At 37.7% G+C, this 22,211-nt stretch overlaps 1 protein-coding gene across 2 annotated transcripts in view; it reads left to right on the top strand.

The window, feature by feature from the left end:
* Positions 1-5,512: 5,512 nt before the first annotated feature.
* The window catches only part of LOC117159393 (dipeptidase 1), a 237,171-nt gene continuing 220,472 nt past the window's right edge, over positions 5,513-22,211 (top strand). For both annotated transcript variants that reach the window (XM_033339179.2, XM_033339178.2), the window contains exon 1: positions 5,513-5,983. In XM_033339179.2, the coding sequence (XP_033195070.1) occupies positions 5,978-5,983 (6 nt within the window). In that variant the 5' untranslated portion in view covers positions 5,513-5,977. The remainder of the gene's footprint in view (positions 5,984-22,211) is intronic.

Below are 22,211 nucleotides of genomic sequence, written 5' to 3'. Positions count from 1 at the left end.
GATCATGCTGCGAACCACTCCGAGGATATTGGAGCCACCGACGGAACCGCGAAGAAACTAGAACAACGACTTGAAGCGTAACGGGGTCATTATACATATGCAAGAAAAATACCAGTTCCCTGGACCACGCCTAGCAAAGCCATGGTGTAGTTGGATCTTTCCCAGCAGTACATCTGCATTACTGAAGTATTCTCGAAATTTTTGGACCACTCATGATGCAGAAACACGCGATCGCATGAAACGGGTAATGACTACGCACAATGGGATCCTAAGATCACTGATTATTAAACTACACAGTAAAGACTACGTACCACTACGTACGACGGAATTCATACATCATTGATTATTAGACCATGAATGAGATAGAATCATACGATCGCGTGAAATAAGTACGACTACATACGATCGTTCTCATGAAGTCATTCATTATTGGACCACGCGTGGAACGGAAACGTATGATCACATGGGACACGTCCAGATCCTTGAAACATTGATTATCGATATTGGACCATACGCGAAATAGAAACACACGACCATATGAACCACGTAAGACTACACACACCAGGATCATTAGATCATCGATCACACGTAAGGAGACGCAAAAGATTACGCGCAACAGTCCTGAGATCTATAATAGGATTCTAACTATCGATGTATGGTTTGATTCCGAGCTTGCTAAGGCATGCCTAGTAGCAGCAAGAAAGATAAACCACCAATCTACCCAAAGCCTAAGCTTTAAAGCCGAAGAGCTGCCAGCACCCGACCCGAAGACGTGATCCAACAACCACGTAATCCTAATAGACTCGGTCCTGCGACTCCATGATCCTGCAAGGCGTGATCTTACTACCCCGTGACCCTGATAGACGTAGTCTAACGATTCTGTAATCCCGATAGGTGTGATCCAATGTCTCTGTGATTATACCGACACGAAAAAATCAAAGTGCTACGAGCAATGATTCTAGAAACACTGTGACTACTCTTAGACCGCAAAGTTGTACCGAGATTGTGGTGAAAAGACACAATTCAGCGATTCTGTGAATTTATGATACTAGATATAATTTAGTAATCACGAGGCTTGAGTAAGGACCACGTTATCACACCAGGGTCCTTCCTACTGAGAATATAACCCAACAATCGTGAGGACCCATTACGTATGATTCTATGGTTCGACGATTCTACTACGAGCGGTTCGCTGATAATATGACGTAGTAACCAGAAGATGTTCTGGCTCTGGAGTTCCACTAATTGCAAGCGTGGTGCAACGACTCTCAATTTCTACCAACTATGATTCAAATGGTGCTGTGACAAGCTATTTCTCGCGTTCTTATAGCTATTATTGCGCCATAGATGTATGTTGGTTTTCTTGGATATCAAGAAGCGTAAGAAAAGCTAAAAGATGTAAAAGGATTAGAGATCACGTGTCTGCTATCATTGTAGCGCCCATATTATTCCACATTGAGTATTTGGAAAGCTATACCGACTGCAATTTAAGTAATATCGATCTACTTCAGAAAATAATAGCGTAGCATATTTTATTGATAGCTTTTTATGCGGCACGTCTCAACGCAAACGACTAACACGCGCAACTAATAAAAAGAGATCGAAGTTCGTGGCAACTGCAAAATTCCATCGTTATTTGGGTTACTGCTTCGACGTGTAAACGGCATATCGATCGAGTATGTGTGCGCACTTTTTGAGAAGAGAGAATTGAAACGCATGCAGGGATTTCGGATTGAACGAGGCGCATAAAGAAGATATTTGAAAAAGCAAATGGCGCTTGTTGCGAGCTCGTTCCATCCAGTTACGCGGTTATCGATTGGAACCTTGAACGTTCGATCTCCCGATTTTTTAGCGTTCCCTTTCGAATGACCAGAAATAAATTTGTTTACACATGGCTGGTTTACACGTCTATTGGCGATATTATCCAACCAGATATTTTCTCCGTTTAATTTCTTTGCTCGATTCGTATTCACGGTTTTTTCGTGATGAATTCGAGATGTTCATGTAAATTCACATTTTTATGAACACAACTAAAACTACTTGATATAATAACATAATTTTATTCTCTAAATATAACAACGAATACTTCATTTTGCACATTTCGTATGTTACGTTCGATATAACTTTGCACATTTTCCAGAAATACACGAACGTTCACAGTCTAATTTCAAGATATGTTATTTCAAGGTAAAATTTATTTTGCTCTCCAGATATACAATTTCGTTACATTTCGGCGAATTAAAATCTTCCATAAGTCCATAGACGTACACTATCTACAGATTGTCAGTCATTCGTAATTTTTCATTTTATTAAGTTTCACCCACGCGATATTCTAGATATTCTAGAGTTGTAAATTCTGAATTATGAGAGAAGACACGCGATAGCTATGCCACGCTATTTAATTGAAAGTTACATGTATCCCGTTAGCTAATGTTTCAACATCCACCCTCGATATGTAATCTTAGCCTGACGAACATCTTTAATTATCAACATACAAGAGATTGCTTATTAAGCAACCGAGGCTTGAATTTCTCTGGTGTCCCAAACGTCGTTCAACCATCCCAGATCCGCACTACCTCGCTGTTAAATATTAAATAGCAGCGAGATGCAGACACAATGAAAGCACGCTCGTCTACCAAAGCAGTCGCGCGGAATTAGTCATTAGACTGGATAGACGCAAAATCTGAAGACAGAAATCTCCTCGTTGTCGACGTGTACTCAATTTGGTATCACCCGAGACAACGAAATTCGTGTTTCGAACGAAATTAATTAAATCTTGCAAATTGGTCGAAGAGACTTCTTCGCGTGCAATTAGGTGTGATGTAGACAAACGACGTAACGTCATTACGATTTCGGGTGGCACTCTGCAAATTGGCAGATTTATATTTCTCAAAATAAATCATAGTCGTAGGGTTTCGTTAGCGTGAAATCGCAGTGACGTCACATACTGCGTTTGTACCGAGGCTAATATCGCTAACGAAATCATAACGAATATGAATAATATCTAATGAAATCATCGTTCGTAGATATATTGGGTTGAAAACTAAGCGATTGCAGATTTTGTCATTAGGTGTTATAGACCAAATTCGCGATCACTTAGTTGCCAATCCAATAGATCGATGCACTGTATTATTGAAAACATAAACTTGCTCAGTCGCACAAAATCATCTTTTGTTTAATTCACAGAATTCATCAATAAATATTCGGCGTTTGAAACGTGCATCGACGAGGCTATTTTTTCGTTTTTGTAACAACTATAGCATCGAAAAGAATTTTATTAAGAAAGAAAAAGAAACGTTTCAGAACATATTATATCTGTTATAAAACAACGATTTTCCTTTCTTTCAAAGCATTGTAGCATCGTATAGTTGATCGAAGTATAGAATTTTATTCATCAGAAACATAAACTTGGCCAATCGTACAACGTCACCAATGCGAAACTACGACTACATCGAATCATTTGTTTGTACCGAACTTTAAAGCTTCTTGCGGTCAATTATCAAACAATAATTGTACTTAACTAACCACAAACTCATCACTCGAGGTTACGTTCGAATCGAGTCGAGTCATACAAATTTTACGAATCAAAAGCAACGACGAACAGTTAGTTGTATTCTGGTATTGCGGATTAAGCTGGTCCAGCGTAGATATTTAGTATCGCGAAAGGAGTGACGAAACTTTTAATAATTATCATAAATAGCGCTCTAGTGCGATTTAATGCGTTCAAAGGGGCGATACGTGACTGGATCCCTGGAATTATGTAACGACTCGCGGAGGACAGTGAATTTTCGTGAGGGTGGATTCGCGTGAAACGCATTTCTATGAATTTTAGAGAGAACGTTGAACTAATAATACTGTAAGACGTTTAATATAGATAAATACCTAACTTAATTTACTTGTAAGTAAAAAAGATTTTATATTAAATTTCATTTAAGTGTTGCCAGACGTTATCAGCAGCAAAAAAAAGAAAAAAGTTTAAACGAGATCGCGACGCGTAAATGACGAAGGCAAGTGTCGCTCGTAATTACGCGAGATTCACGTACAAGTCGTGCGACGTGTACGCTCGAGACTTAATAATATACAGCATAATGAGAATTTCAAGCGAACGCATCTCGCCAAAGAAGTAATAATTAACGCGCGCCTGATATAATCTTGGCATTTCAAGATCATGGTCCATTTCGTGTTAAAAGAGATTTCGAATGAAACGTGATCGTTAGATGTAATTCGAATCCTCTAACGTTTGAAATTCTACAAATATAAATCCTCAAATTTATGCGCTATTTAAACGGTAAATTAATTGCTTCGATTCAATTGCGATGTTATATAAAGCCTAATCCGAAGGGCAGAAACGATCGCAACTTGGAAAAAGATGCTAAAAAGTGCTACTGAAACGGCGTTTTTATTCAAACTGAAACGCGACCGTATGCATCGATCGAAGCAGTACTTCCGCTTACTCGACTCGAGTACTTATGCAAGATGTTCCCGCTAAAACACGTTAAAGTCACGTCGCGGTTATTCGAAGCGAGTTGTTTAGCTTAATCGGCGGTTTCTCTGTACATCGGCCAACTTTCTTCTTTCCTCTGCCACCCTTTCGATCGCATCCGCGTTTAAAAGTATCCTCGTTGTTCCGTTCGACCGCGAGAAAAACTTATTGGTAATCTGTACTAGCGATGCCCAATTGGCGGAAAATCCGTGTCTTCTTCTTCTAGGTCACGTATCTCGTCGTATGCCACGCGTGTATTTTTACCAAACAAACGTCTCATAATTGCGAGTACAACGCGGAAAAAATGAAATCGCGAACACGAAAATAGGGACAAAGGCAGCCAGGAGGCACGTATATACCGTAAAAACTGTCGTACGTTTCATAATCTTTAGAGACGTGCTATTTTCAAACCACGTTTCAAAGCAGATGTCAAAAAAGAGAAACGCGTTTCACGACCATCAAACAATAACGTCCTTCTTCTTCTGTCTCATTTTTTCCCGCTCGCCAAAACATATCCCCTGCACAGAGGCACATAACCAGGGACGTTTCTTAACATTTTCAAAGCTGACAAATGCTTCGTTTCACCTGTACCTTCCAAATCTAATTTCACAGATGGATCAAAGCGCTTTGTAAATCTTCTAAACGCGCGAGAACGTTTCTTAATTAACCGACGTTCGCGTTCTATCCGTGAAACAGCATACTCAAAGAGCCAATGCTTAGCAAAGGTTCGCGTTAATCCACACAGATGTTGGAACAGATAGAAGTGGAGACAAAGGGTGAACGGTCGGTCGGCGTAACAAAAACTCATTGTGAACGCGGCCAAGTGGCAATGGAGGTTAGAAGCGAGTGTAACGGAGGGCGCAGCAGCATTTTTCGCGGTGACACGCCGAAGAAATTCAGGGGCATCGGGAGCCTCACATGGGAGGGTTTTGGAGGCTGAGTAGGGAGCTTGCGCCTAGCCAGGCCGACTGGTTCGAGCTTGCGAGCTTGCGAGCATTCGAGCAGCAGCCAGTCGCCGGCTGCCGGGCCACGACCTCGCATCTCGTCTGGCTCGTACTAGCTCTCATATCGAGACGTCGCGAACCACGCTTCTTCTATTCTTCTCGTATTTTATCTTCGAGTGTTTCATCGTACAATCTTAACCACGCGAGTTCAAACGTCGACGCAGTTCGTCCCATCGTCGCGTATCAGTTTTTCCTTCTTCTTCCTTTCCTCGTTGCGTCCAACGTCCCAATGTGACGAACTTTCGACAAAAGTTTTCTGCAATCGCGAAACAAAATATTTCGCGTAACAGTGTGAAAGTGAAACACGCAATCTCGGACAGAGTGAAGAAGAGGGTCGTTTCGGTCCAAGTGTCGATCGGTTCGCGGAAGTTCTTCGTTGAGGACCAATCGTTGTTTCGGCATGGCGAATGGGTGACAAGCACGAGACTCGTGATCCGCCGCGGGTTGTAGGTGTTTTTCAGCAACGGGGGAACCATGTGAGGCTACGACCATGAGGGTGAGCATCCTTATACCGCTATTTATAAACTTTACGTTACACGGGTCAGATTTTGCCTTTGAAATTAGAACTTATTCTTCGAAATTACACTGTGGACGAATGGTAGCAGAATTCTTGTATCGTAATTTTTCATTGAGAATTTAAGTAACCGAATGATACTTTTCTGAAAGTTTAAAGGTTCTTGAGACCGAAGCAAAACTTCGTACCATGATATATATACATGCGCTACCTGGACGTGTTTTCGGCTTAAACGAGATGTAAATAAATAAAAGGGAGAAGATCGAGTTACACGAAAGGTGGACGGAATGTCAGCACGAATTTTCTGTATTACCGCGTTTGCTCTGTACGTAACCGTTTAAGCCCACCCGTTGCGCGCGCTGATTTATCGCGCGCTGAACGAGCCACGCAGCTTTGAGCTGTAATTATTTTCACGTGACTGCTGTCAGGATTAAACTCTCGCCCCCGATAGGACGTGTTTTTGCGTTACCTCGTGTTCCCCGCGTATTAGTTTGACCACCAATTTATGTTCTATATTTTTTCCTTTTTTAACGTTGCACGAAGTTTCGAAGATTGAGGGATCTTCGCTGGTTTCTGGGTTATTTAGGTGCCACGTTTTGAAATATAGTTGAATCCACGGGCGTCGAAGAGTACTTCGCATGTGTTTGAAATTATATTGTCAATCGATAGTTGCAGGATCGTTCGATTGTGTTGTATCGTGGTTTATTCGGAATTTATTTAACGCGCTTCTCTTCGAAATTAGACTGGCGATAAACGATAGCAGAATTCTTAGTTCGTCTCACGATGTTTGGTACAGAATTTGTTGAAATTTCTTAGTAAGAATTTAACTAATAGAGCGTTGTTCTTGTGAAAGTTTATATGTTCCTCTTCGAAATTGGACTGTCACTAAATAGTTGGAGAATTCTTAGGTCGCCTTACGCTGTAATATTTGCACGAGGATTTATTTAGTCGAGTCATGTTCTTGAAAGTATATACGGTCTTCTTACTCTTCGTGTCACTCACGTCGCGATTTTTAATCCTAAAAGTCGCAGAATCTTGATAAGCATTTCGGAAGTAAGGAAGCTTTTGAAAGCTCGGAAATTAGTTCGTTACATCGAGATCATAAATTGAGCACGTTGGACATCCTTACGCTGTATTTTCCCAAACTTCGTTAAGGGTTCTTCGTTTTCCAGACGTCACGACCTTACGTCGTAGATCTTAGAAATAAATTTCCAAAGGCAAAAACTACGAAACATACCGTTTCAAAGAATCATATTTCACGGAAGCAGCGTACAATTATTAACACGTAATATTTATAAGCGAACTACGCTTTATGCAAAACTTTATCGATAAAGGTGAGCTACAGTCGTAACAATATTTAAATTGTTTATACACGGAAGATAGTGTGGATTATAGATGGAACATAATAAATTTGCAGTAAAGGCGTATTTCATTATTATACGGTATAACGTAAACTCTGCTAAAACGTATTCAAAACACTTTCCTGGTATAATCTCACAGTATTACTAACATTCGTTGTTTCCGCATGCACGTATAAAGTTTGTTACGTAATTCCGATATTCCAATTTACAATAACAACGGGTTCCGAACAAGCGAACAAATAAATTTCATTATTTTAGCCATCTTCAATGTTAGTCGTTTCTTGGATCTCTCTAGTTCTACTTTTTTTACGGCAACTACAATTACGTAATGTCTCTGTTTACACTTCATTAGCAAAATATGATTGGAAATTCCTAAATTTATTTCAACCATGGGAAATATTAATCGGCGTCTTGTGTAACAATCACATTGTTATTAAACATATTTTTATTAATCTTCGTATTCATCGAATCTTGTTTCTATTATAAACTATTATATTAAAAATTAATCTACCCGATAAAGCAGGTTTTCGTCAAATTTCTTATCTTTCTCTGATCTTACTGATAATCACCGAAGCCCTTCTAACGTACGCTTAAATTTTCATACAAATATCTCGATCGATTTAAAAACCGTAACAATCCGGAGAAGACCGTTACCTTCTTTTCTCGTCGTTTAAGACTGAGGATCCAATAACAAGTGGCTTGTCACAGTGAAAGTTTGATAAACGGAACATCAAAGATGAAACGTTAATATGAAACCTTGATCAAACACCTTCGTTTTGAGATCAGAGAAAATTGCTCGTTTGCGATATAAGATGAAAGCCATGATATTAGGGAGAATCAAATCCTCGTTGCGTATTTGCCAGGTAAACGAAATTTTGCCGGATCGATTAAATCTATCATGAGATAGCGGCCGCTTAATTGGTGTTTTCCCAAGGAAAATACAGGAATCAATTGGGGGGTATCGAGGCGCGCGAGGGAAACGGCTCTACTAATTTTCACGTAGTCACGATTTCCGAGTAGAGCTGCTCGAGGTTTATTGTCTTCGCCGAAGGGAGTCGGTGTGCGAGCGGCACGACTGGCAAATTAATTCTTGTTATCGATCAACTAGACGCGATCCGTCTGCGGCTTTGTTTCGGCTGGAAAGTCGTCTACCGGAGATGAGAAAATGTCCGAAATCTTGCTCGTTGCGATACCGTAGCGTCCGTGGTAATTTCGCGAGTCGACGAATAATCTCGCAAAAACTTTTTCCCTTGTCAGCCTCGAGGTAACCAAGTAACTCGAAAAATTGGCGATAAGCTACGGAAATTTAAACGAGCAATTTGTACATCTCCAGGCAAGAAGATGGCACGTGTATGTAATTATCAGGTTCTTAATGATATATTCACGTTGCGATAAACTACGCAAGTTTATTCTGTAACTGTAAACATACTTACAAGTTAATATGTATTTAGAAGAATTACAGGCTCTCATTGTACAATATTTTAATATTAAAAGTTCTCACAACTTTGTAATCTATAAAATTTGCTTCGCTTTATTACTGTTATACCAGGGATTTGTTAATACGAAAAAGCTAACGCTACTTCAAAGGGATGCATGTAATATTCATACGTGTATGAAAAATTATAGGTATAGTCGTGTATTATCGAGAGCTTAACGTTAGTATATGTACGTTATCTTTTTCCTCCGAAGTGTGTATTTCAGCACGTTGTTTACAATTGCGTTATAAATGTTATTAAATTTGTAAATTTTATTGTTATACAAGGTAAACGTTATTCATAGGAATCTTTCATAAAAAATTAGGAGCGAGTGTCATAGAACAAAAACAGAGAAACATTCGTCGGGAAGCAGTCGAATATCTGCCCTTTATATGTACGTTTAATTAAACGACGAATGCATTAGCATGTTTAATTAGGATAAAGTAATTAGTACCATTCTATATACTATGTTCTGTACACTGACTTACTGAATATTCTGTATATTATAATGCGTTCATATCCAACATAATCTTTCCTGTTAATTCCTTCCTGTTCTACTTATCTACCTGTTAATTCTTTTTCCTATTACTTGGAGAACATGTTTGCGAATAAAACTTTCCCGTTAAATAGTAGATGAGAAAAAGCCCTTAATTAAAATACCTGCAAATTCCAAGACGATAAGAAAATTTCACAATAGGCTTCGCAAAAACTTCCACCATCTTCTTCGCGATACTACAATTACCTATTCACCGTGTACTAGTAAGTATACCATAGAAAACACTTAAAGAGGCTCCAACTTATCGTTACAAAATTTCGTCGATAGACAAAACCGTGCCCCGGTGCACTGTCTTCTGTCTTGGTTCGCTAACTCGAGCCACGAGGTCGAAGTTTTCGCCAACCCTCTTCGAGACAAGTTCTTTCCCAGTTTCGTTTACCGAGGAAACTCGCAGAGATTCGATTAACAATCATCTCGGCTCCCACTAGGCGAGCTTTTAATTGAAAGATTGCATAGTTAACGTCAAGGAATATTCTCTATCGACTATTCGGTTTACTCGAAAGTTTCCAAAAGACTCAATTAACTCGGACGATAGTTGGAAACCGAGAGATCGGTCGATCTGTGAAATCCGGATGGATTTTTCGATCGCGTATCGTCAAAGCGATGCTTCCACTTCGGGAAATCGCGTGGCAGATAAAAGAGCAAAAAGAGAGAGAGAGAGAGGAACAGAGGAAGAAGAAAAACGATACAATGCACGTTGGCCGTGAACGCGGAACAGAGGCGAAAGAACGGTAACCTTGCCCTAAACATGACCAAGAAATTCCGCGATGACAGCCGTGTTATTTCTCATTTACGAAACGAGCTAAGGCTCTGCTGCAAGTCATTTCAAACAATTTTCTTGCACGCCGGTAAACTTGGCTGGCTACGAGCAAACCGTAAATATTCTCAGATACGGCTTCCGTGAAAATACAGCGAAGGGAAGCACTCGCGTTCCGGGGCAAACAATTCTCTCCCTTGTACTTCCTTTGATCTGTATGTCGATACTGGAATCTACGAATGCGAGCTGGTATTCGTTTACCTTTTGACAATCTCTCTCGCTCGTTTTCAATAGCCGAGATCGTGAAATTAATTAATCGTAGCAGCCATTGTGCTTTAATATTATATTACACGCAACAAATAACGTGAAATTGTCGTAATAATATTGTATTATATTATTATTATTATTAATACGTCGTAATATTGTGATGTCGTGTTATTAATTGTCATTGTGTGTCTTCTGAATCGTCAACTACTACGGTGATATAATAACTTGATAAATTATGATTGTACATAGTGAGTAAAAATGTTATAACAAATACGTTATTCGGAATATTTTAAATATTTGCTTCTGTATATTTTAGCACGTTTGATCTCTCAATAATGCAAAGACTCGATTTAATCGAAGATCATTACATTTAACGTATGTTATTTTAGAATAGAATTATAAGAACGTTTGTCCGAGGTACTCGAAGATTCCCGGTAGTATTAGGTTGTCCGAAAAGTTTCTTTCGTTTTATAAGGAAATAATAGACGCACAATGTTTTTTCCTTTATATCAGTTTATCGAATTATGCACGAACGTAATGATAGAAATATAACGAAATGGATCGTACTTAATTCAATGAAATAATATAAAACAGAAATTGTTGTTCGTCTATTATCACCTTACGAAACGAAAGAAATTTTTCTGACAACCTAATGATTAAGAGACAACGTAACTTTGCTAAACATGCGTCATAGTTGGAACATCCTTTGTCACCCATAACACATTTTTAGATGCGAAAGAACCAAACAATATAATCAGAATATTTAAGCTAACTTTCTTACTTGAGATATCCAAAATGTTTTCAGAAGTTGCATCGTTTCCTAGAAAGCCTCGTACGATAATAATAATAATTTCACTTTGTTAAAAGAGATTAATAAGATTAATAAGATACATTTTCTCTAATGAAGAGATACAGCCACTTCGAAGATCATTTTCGTAACCTACAATACTGAACGCTTCGAGATAGTAAAAAGATCAAATAAATAAGTTAAATGAAACACCCTTTATATTTTATTTTATTCCTTTCTTTATTAAGAATTTAATTAAATATTCGCGCAGCGTAATTTAAGAGAGAAAGAGAGATATCCGCATTATTGTCCTTGCCTTGATTATTCTTATTCCATTATGAATTCACGATACTGAATTAGAGAATTTGCGAAAGTATGACGAGAGAAATTCTTCAAGCAACGATATTTCCTTTCCATGAAACTAAAATTGCGTTCGCATTTTCCTTTGTACCGGCTTTTGTGACATTTCTATTGAACAGGACGTCTGGATTTGAATGAAAGAATTGCATCATTTTCTCTCCTTTGTACCTTGTTCCCTGTCATCAGGAAACAATTCGTCAATTATTTATACGACGTAAAATCGACTGTTCGAATTTATCGCTTTCCAGCAGAGCTGACCCATGAAATTTTAATTTCAGAATTGTTAATATGTAGGTACATTGGTTCACTGTTTCGTAGATACAGCCGTTTACGTCGATATGAAAGTAAACATTTGTTCCATTGATGATGCACGTATATTGGGACGCGTGATAATCTTCGTGCTTTAATTGTTTCCGTTTAATTGATACTGCGAAGAATTATAATTGTTTCTCTTATATTCGAACGTCATCACGAAACTTCGAAATACGATATTCGCGAAATACAATGCATCGTAAATTAATAATTTGAAAAATGGAAAGAAATAATTCTTTCGTCAGGGAATTTTTAACGATTTGACGAAATTATTTGCGGGGAGAAAAAAGCGTGAAATGTATTTTCACAGCCAAGCAGTACGGATTTATTCAGTTTCCCGGCGTCAACGTTTACGATAGTTCGTTTGCACGTCGATCGCATGCAGCACCGTTATAATAAATTTCGTCCGACGCGTCACACAAATTTCGCGTTTCCCTTCGCGACAGAACTTGATTTCCGGTTCTTGTTCAACCCTGTGTTTGCATCCGGGGCTACGAACGACAATCAATCACTGTGATAATTAATGATGCCCATTTCTAATTATCCGTGTCCTTGTTACTGTTGATCAATATTCGTGCTTTCCATTCGATCGAGCCGATTCAACGTTGTAGGTAGAATACCGTTCAGGAAGCATCTTGTATCGATTGTGCTTGTGCAATAAGTGCCGTCCAGTTATCAATAAGCTCCGTAAACGCTTCCTTGGTTAAAGCTAAATTACTAGATCATCCGTTATGGCTACAGAAAATTTTCCTTAGATGCATCTATTTACCTATTTTCAATGCCACATGTCATACAGGAAAATAAAATATATTTTGAAGAAACAGTAACATGACTCGTACAGTTTGCTAGTTTTTTTATATTCTGTACATGAACTATAACGTTTTTAATTTTGTTTGTAAAGTAGTTCGAAATGTAAAAACGAATCAAAGCAAAACATTTACATTAGAATGAATATTTTACTGTACGTGTAATTTGTTACATTCCTACATGATTCTTACAAAATTTTAACGCCCATATACACGATATTTATTAGCGAAGAAATTCAAAGAAGTATTGGCGAGCATAAGGTAAAAAATATTGTAAAAAGGTCGAAACTGAAAGCAGTTTGTACGTACCGAGGGACGACGACGTCTCGTACGTGCGTGTTAATAGATACAACAATTGAAAATGTACCGACGATTCGCCGTGGTGCACAATATACCGAGATTCGAGCATAAAAATATGTTTCTCGCAGTATTGGAAAAATGTATATAGCGGACGAAACGATTCGATGGAAAAGGGAAATAATTCTCGCGAGACGATCGTTAGAGGTACGTTATTTTTTTTTTTTTTTTTCTTCATTTGGAATTCGGTATGACCATGCACGAGCAAAAAAACATCCCTAATGGTACGGAGAATCACGGAAATTTGAATTTCAAGCGCAGATACGACGGAATACGTTAATGCGCGCGTGTTATAAATAACGCTATGCCATAAGCATTTGCATTTTTATTGTAATAGTTGGAAAATTCGTTCGTCGTTCCGACTTGGAACTTTTCCGGCGTTCATTGATATTTAAAGCAACAGAGAATAAACGAGGTTCGAGAAACGACCGTCCTTATATACGTTTCGAAAATTTATTCGGTCTAAACCTCTTCCAAATTACGCGAACTTGTTTTTCGTAAATTCTGTTCATTTGTAACTATCGAATAATCGTATTACACATACGTAATAAATTATTTCCTTTTCGTTTAAAATACGTATTTTGCAATTTTATCGCGCTTCATATTCATATTTAATTGCTTTTTTTATTCGCTTCTCTGATCCAAAATGATTCGCTTCTCTCTTCTAAAACACAGCCCATCTCTCGGCGGAGCTCTGAATATTTCATTATTTTCATAATATTATTTAATATATGATATCGCTCTAAGTTTTCCAATTTAAAATCTAGTATATTCAGTATATTCGCTGTTCCTTTTAGTTAATTTTAAATAAATTCGTAAAGCGCATCTTGGCAGCTATTAAAAACTAAGTACTAGTCAAGATTACAGAAAGCTAAAAAAATAATATTGCGTCGATAGACAGGGAACGATAATTCGTAAAAGTCGAATAATGAAAAAACAGACGGAATTTACGAAACGGTCTAATAAAAACTTCTATAATCCGTGAATCTTTTTCGATAAAAATCTACTGTATTTTTGAAATCAACGACACGACGTTGATTTCTCCACGATATTCGGAGCTATGATTAAACGATTGTTTAATAATACTTCCATGACAGTATCGACTGCCGCGAAAATCGCGGCGGAAAATTCCTGCACTGGCCACGTTTTCATAATCCTCTTACATTTTCAGTTAACTGGGTCGATGGAAATTATACGTCGTTGTGTTTGCACCTGTTATGGCGAACGGAAAAATAAATCGAAACCCTCTGACAAACATTGACGAAACTGGTGGTAGATAAATAACAATTATCCGCTTATGGAAAGTACCAACACTCTCTCTCTCTCTCTCCCTCTCTCTCTCTCTCTTTCTCTCTCTCTCTCTCTCTTCATTTTATACGTTAAAACGCGTTGCACGATATCGAGTGTACATTGTACGTACATATTAGCGTGAACATTGCTCGTTGTTAATAACGTTAGGGCACGTTGGTGAATAACGTTTATTCATTCAACTCGTTGTTAACTAACGGTGAATATACACGCCGAAGATTACTGTTCCCGAACAAATATTTGAAAATCTGGATGTTTATTAAAACCACTGCGATGCATTAAAAATTCCGCGACGTAATGTTTATCTGTTGTATATTAAAGAGGAGGCTCGCGAAGTAAAACCTTGGGAATTTCAAGTAAACTCTCCTACTTACTTGTAAGTAATTTATACTGATATTATTATTCAGTGATTAGAAAATTAGAGATCTTTTTTTCTGAGTATCAATTTCTACCAACTTCTCTGTATCTATCTTTTCATATGAATGCAGGGCATAAATGGTATTCCAAATGTGTAGTTTATTTGTATCTTCGTTCAAACAATTTTCAAGGAGACAAGTTTCTTTGAATGTAAATGACGAGAAAAAAAGATTGAAAAGTGTTATTCGAAATAATCGCCCTTTGCCTTCATATTACGCTCGCAAACGATACAATAAATCACCTAATTATTTCCCACATATTGTTACCATATACGTAGTTGTTGAGAATTTTGGATCTTGATGGCCGAAATAATGGTATAGGAACACTAAATTTACATTTAGAATTAATATTAGAATAATTATATACTTATTTGATGGACGATTTCTGAGATATTCATCGATACACACTCGCACGCGTCTCGGCACTTTCTTCCATACCCGACTGTTAATCGACTGAACAGTTTATATTCATCTGTTTTCACACACACCTCTACACGCCGATATTCACATACAAGTATTTCTACTACGCACCTAACCTAATCTAGCACATAAAATTATACAGGGTGGTTGGTAACTGGTGGTACAAGCGGAAAGGGGATGATTCTATGCGAAAAAAGAAGTCGAAAATATAGAATAAAATTAAAAAAATTTTTTTTTTCTTTTTTTTTAAATTTTTCCATCGAGACAACGATCTACAGAGAAATCCGTTATAACGTATCGCACGCGTACCGAGCGAAAATTCAAAGTCGATTTTCTCGAAAACAAAGCCTCGAACGAGAAATTTTTATTCTATATTTTCGACTTCTTTTTTCGCGTAGAATCACCCCCTTTCCGCTTGTACCACCAGTTACCAACCACCCTGTAATAGTAGCTACTTCCACGAGTTATTCAAATTTCCACGAAAAATTCTACAGGTTACATCTCTTAACTTTACCTTCAATTGCTAAGACTTTGTTATAACACCTTCGATACTTTCATTGGCTTTTCTGGAAATATTAAAAGTACAAATACAAAACTTATGCCGACCTCATTCGGATTAGTAAAATTAATTATATTTAGATTACTTGAATCTTTATTCCACGTTGCATCACGGAACGAATGACCGAAAGAAATTTCCAACGCGATCTTAATCAATGTCTAACTGAGCTTGATGTTCGATAATTTTAATGGAACACGCGTTGACGAGGTTATCCTATAGAAAATTCTATCGAATTATCGAGAGAAGGGTTATCCCTGGTGATCCAAAGCACGAACGATCACCTCTGTCGGATTTGCATATTTAATGCAATCATGCTAATCGATGAAAAAGTTTCCGCGGAACAAGAAAGGGATGAGGTAGGCGGAACGAGGGAAGAACGAAGGGAAAAGGATTATAAGAAGGACGCGGACGGGCTTTTTCGAGGGTGGTAAGCATCCTGTAACCGGGTGGAACGTCGAAGCGCGCGAAAACTTTTCAGAATATTTGCGTTACAGCGGGGGCTTGTGCGCCGGCTGTGGCAACGAGCAATATTTAAATTCATGGCAATCAGATCCGATTGAAAAGTTCAACGTGACCCCGAACTTTGCCGTAGTTATCGTCATGGGACGTGAAAGAAATGAAGAAGAACCATAAAACTCGTGGTTTGCCGTGTATCAGCGACGCGATAAAGGCTCGGGTTAAAGCATCGAATGACAAAAGATCCACTCGATTTTTCTTCAGTTGCAACAGCTTCTTGCGACTGCTGGATTGCGGGTAATCTTCTTGAATTTTATAAAAAATTCTTGTAAAAAAAGAGAATTCGTTTCCTTGAGAAACGTGTTAATTATAGTTTGATTTGTTAGTTGATGATTTGTAAAGGTGAAAATGAGGTTTAAGAAAAATATATAACATATACATATTATTTTATTCGCGAACATTCTTCTAACTCTACCATTTTCAAATTTCTGTGAGTTTTTTTACGAGTAAGACAGTTTTTGATAAAAGAAAAATGCGTACAGAATGAATCATTTTTCCAATTTTTAATGAAATCAATGCAACATTGCGGAATGAACGTCGTTGCAAATATCAGGAATCGAATTTAATAGTTGAATTTACATCAAAATATTTGGTATTTGTTTGTCTATCAGTAAAGCTATTAAATGAATATTTATTTCAGGAAGCGTTCGAGATACTCGTACAAGTTTCTAAACCAAATTACCGTAATAATTTATGATATTGATCGGAGCGTCTATAAATACGGTTGCACATTTTAAAATCATATTGGGGAACTGCTACATTAATATTTGTATCAATGCGATCGTCGTTCGTACCGTGATAATTCCTTCCGCATTTTAAATCCACCTACACTTTCGATGTAATCGATGTTACTCACCCAAAAGCTAGCGAAATCGTATTACCAAGCAAAAGGTGAAATCGAATTTAAGACGAGATGATTGAAATCAGACGAGAACGATTCATCCAAGTATACTGGAATCCAATCCTTTTAATGGAAATAGATTTAAAAACTAGCATTGAAAGCAAATTTCCATACGTAGATCCAAAACATTATCCATTTACGCATTAATTTTAAGAAAAATATTCGCCAGAAAGCTCTAGTTTGGTACGATTTATACGTTTTATATCTTAAAAAAAGAATCGTTTTTAAAGTAAAACTGAAAAGAGGTAGAATTTGAAGTTCTACGAAAATGAACTCTTTCTTAAAAAATTACTTTTCTCCCGACGTTTTCCTCTTAGGAGAACGAAGCAGATCAATATGAATATGGAAAATTTTGTATTATGTGTATATCTATATATATTATATCTAATAAATTAGCAAATTAATAAGTCCCGTGATAAATCATATTTTTCTAATATGTCAGAAAATTGTAAACCTCGAAGTTTAAAATAACGCACGGTATTTTAATTTTGCCAAAGTATTGCAATATCGAATTAAACGATATCCTGATGTCCAAAATTTTCACCAACGAAAGGCTTAATTGCACGTGATTATCCCAGCAACGAAAATATTTTTACGTTTGGTGGGCGGCGAAAGCGAGTGAAGTAGAGCCTAACGTCATCGGGATGAGAATATAAGAGAGAAAATGTAATATCCACGGTGAAGTTCTAGTTTTAATTTTACGGCAGAGAAGCTGGATTGAAAAATCTCGGATCCTCGATTGGAGAGCCAGATTCATGATTCTAGCGAGAAATATAACGAAGAGTAATGAGAAATAAAAGAGATGATCCGTCGTTGGTGCGGTTTCAGCGCTGAGAACGAAATAATGGAATGTACGGGCCGGGATATACACGTTGGCCAAATGAATAATACCCAAATCAGCAGAGCTTGAGAAGTATCAGAGAAAGCCATTATCGAATACGCTGAGTTTGTTAACAAGCACGGTGTAAGGTTCATCTTTTGTTCTTCTTTTTCGTGGAATCGATCGCGCAACACCTCGATGAAAAACGACCAGACTAATTAAAATACTCGATAAGAGGATCTCGAGTAAAATTACACTCGTTGAAGCGGACATAATTTTAATTCATCCTAAGAATCGAATGCACTTATAGATTTTATATTAAAAATTGCCCGCAAAGTATAAATAGTCAATTATTTCATAATTATTTGGTTGACGGTACTTCCTTGAATAACAAAGGTACAATACATTTGCGAAAGTGTACAAGTAACAAGTTATAGGTTACCAGAGCAAATAAATTTTCTTACATGGTAGTAAGAAGTTCGGTAATAAAATAAATAAAGTTTTACACGTACAAATAAATTGTATAAATCAATTAGCTTATTGTGTCTTCGACGTTGGATTATAAAAACAGGCAGCTTACGCAATAGAGCTCCATAACCTATACTTGTCACTTGTCAATTCATTATTATTCGGCTAGTAAATCATTGTACCAGATTTTCCAACTCACCACATACGCTAGCAGAAGTTTACAATTTGTCGTAAAGATATTGTATCCCTGCATAGATTCCAAAAATGAAAGGAGCTTGCTGTTAAACATTCTCTCTGATCACTCGCGCTCTCACAAAATAATCCAAGAACGCAACATTCACCACACACATTCTACGCTACGAGAAGAATAAAGTACAGTAAGTAAAATCTCCAATACATCAATTCACCGGAAAATTAGATAACAAAACCGCGACAGAATCGATTCAAATACCAGGTTTGTGTCTCATTGACGCAGTCAAAGCGCGGTTGCATACACTAAACTTAACCTCACCCACAAACAACCTCAAAGTCAACTGAGAAAGTTAATTTGTCGCGTAAGCTGTATGCACAGTCCGCCTGAAACATACACACATGTAACAACAAAGTAAATTTAAAACAGGCAAACAGGTACGGATTAAGCGGTAGCTATGGGAAAATACAGCCCCGGGCCTTGCTATTCAAGAGGAATACATTTTATTCTACGACTGTAACGAGTAATTCGTTTATCTTCAGACAGATTAAAAAGAGAACGATTGTTTTTTAAAAGTGCATACTATAAAATTTTAAATGTAACTTTTTACAGAATAAATGTTATATCATATTTACTAATATGATATAACTCATAATTGAATTATATTATAATACAAATAATATAAATTTATTTCGTTTTAACTCTCTGTCTTCTCCCCCATTTTTCTTCAAAGAATGCCTCTGTTGAGTCAACAGTCCCAGGTCTCAAAAACTTTAATCCGTTCCTGTAGACAAAAACATTAACCGCCATTGGACCTCGCGCTAATTTATCAGAGTGAAGTTAACGCACATACAGCTCGAGAATCGAATTCGAAGCCGAATGAAATTCGAGCCAAGCCAGCAGTCGAAATTCGTTCGGTCCAACGGTCAAACCGCGAGAAATTCGTTAGCAGTGAAATACGAGCGGTTTGCACGGAAAAGCGTGAGAAATACGTGCTGCCTTTTCGTAAAGAGTATCGAAAGAGAGTACCTGACGCGTCTGCCAGGAAGAAACAGTAGTAGAAGTAAGTGGCGAGTTAAATAAAAGCGTGGAAAAAAGAGGTTGGTCGCTGGTGAAACGTGGTGTTTGCATAATATATGAAAATTTCGAAGACACCCTCTCAAGAAATCATAAGATCGTGAAAAAGAGGGAAGAAAGGAGTCTGTAGCAGGCAGCGAGGAAAAAACGGGACGATGAGCGGGATTGGAAGGTAAGAGGAGTGTTTCATCCCGGAACAGGCTGAATGCGGGTCGAAAGAATAAAGAGGGCTGGCTCGTGAGAGAGGCGACCGGAGTTAGTGAATTTCTGGAATCGTTGGGACGGGTCACACGGTGCTTCGTAGCCTTCAGTCAACTTGTTTCGAAAGTTGTTTCTTATTTATTCATGAATCGCGGCCGTGTAGCTGCAGCCGGAATATACGTAGCAGGAGAAAGATTTTCGTCGCGTTGCATCATTATGGAAATCCATTACAACTGTAACGTCGAATTTCGCGGATTTCCGCGGTAGAATTTCACGCCAATCTAAACGCCTCGCCCCCTTACCATCGGAAAATTCAATTTCCCTCCGGAATCGTCGTGTACCAACTCTTCGTTAGAAACGCGCTTATTTCCCTTTATTTTACTTCTTTGTTTCGTTTGTCTTTTTTTTCTTTTTTTGGTAATGCCGATTTTATTTTATTATATTCGAACAAAGGAAAACGGTGATAAAAATGGCGGCTCGAAAGAAATTGTCCGAAATTACCGATTTTCTGGTTGAAAAATCGTAACGCTTTGATCGATTAATATTTGAAAATAAAAAAATCGTTGGTTTTATAGTGAAAATTTTATTGTAATATATTTTTGGACATATCGTTATGTGTATACTGTATACTTTCGGTTACTGGTAAATATGTAAGACGTAATTCTGTGAAAATTCAGTAAATCTGGTAAGAAAGCGTAATTCTGCTTAATGTGCGAGAGTTTAATTATTTAGTAGAGAGTGTTAGTGACACGTAATTACAGAGGATTATTTAGAATCCTCTGCGAGATAATGAAGTATTCTCTAAGTTGTTGTCTAACTCAATTAGCCTCGTTATCTCGTTTCATTTTGCGCTCAAAATTCAGAGTAATATTAAACGTGGCAATAGATGTGAAATATGTGGATATATTCCGGAGAATATTCTGTACGAATCTAATCGTAATATACTATATGATAATTACCAGTTTCAATTTTCTTACTTATTATTATGCGATAAGAACAAAAACGAAAAATTCAACAGCGGTAGAATAAACTAATTATTGCTATATTACTGAAATACAATGAGTATTACACTTAACTACTAATGGATAAAAATTTCACTTAAAACGATCGATTTCTTTTTGTTCGATGAGCGAAAACGACAAAATTTTTCGATTAACCCGAAGCAGGAAAAAAGTACGAAATTACTAGCGTTTGCGATTTTCTACGCTCGAGACGATCAAAGTAAAGTTAATCCCGACTTGCTGTAGCTCGTGTCCCTAAAACAGAAATTCGGGTCGTCGGGAAGGGTATGCAAACGCGACGAAAACCCAAGTCAAGACCCATCAAGATGCGCGTCACGTCGAAGGGCTTAATTTCGCGAAACGCTCGAAAAGTCGGTAAGTATGAATAATCGTGATGTCAGGGCCGTTGGTTGTCGGCCACGACGACTTTATGTTGGCCACGGGCAACCCTGAAACCAGTTAAACCATCCATTACGGATCATTATCGAGTCTTGATTTATAATCCCCTTCGAGCGACTAGGATCCTAGATCAGCTTTCGCTGCTTTATCACGAAACCTGTAAATCCGTCTGCTTAACGTCCTGGCGCACGGCATACAAGCGGGTCCTTGGATCGTCGATAGTTTCGCTTCCAACCCCGCGTTTTCCAAAGGTTTACATAGAATTACGCAACGATACGCGTTTCTACTTTCTACCTTGGATATTTAGCATTTCGTTCAGTTCCTTTTCTACGCCGCGGTTCGTAATACGATGGCGTTCTGTATAGGTTGAGTTACGTAGTTTTAACGAGTTGCAACTGCCGACTGGTTAAAAATGGAGAAACAATAGAACAACAGAGGGATGGTTTAACGATATAATAAAGTTTATCTTTCTGCAAGTTGTACTCTTTTTTTCTTTCGTTGGTACGACGATGAGCTTGCAAAGTGAAAACACCGCTCGTCGAAACTGCATATTCTTTCGAGTAAGTTCGCGACACGAGCGAAAATGCAAAATGTACGAGTTTTCCAGAAGCTAGTATTTCGTGCAGCGTTCAAAGCGCGCCTGTTTTAATATCGCTGACACGTTTCGTGGAAACGAATAAAACGGTGAATGTGTTTGTTTATTTAGATGAAAATTGTTTCTTTCGAAAGTTCATACACTAACACTTTTTCTCTTATTCTAATTTCCTGATTTATATTCTCGGGTCCCCCGTTATACGAGATTAATAATCCTTTGCGAACAGACTATAGCGCCAGCGTGGCCGTAATCATTTGTCAACACATCAATTAATCACTTTCTGAAAATAGATTAATTTATT

Source organism: Bombus vancouverensis, chromosome 1 (genome assembly GCF_051014615.1).
Source record: "Bombus vancouverensis nearcticus chromosome 1, iyBomVanc1_principal, whole genome shotgun sequence".
Lineage (NCBI taxonomy): Eukaryota > Metazoa > Arthropoda > Insecta > Hymenoptera > Apidae > Bombus > Bombus vancouverensis.
Note: the sequence above shows the minus strand (reverse complement) of the source record. Positions and strands in the feature narration are given on the sequence as shown.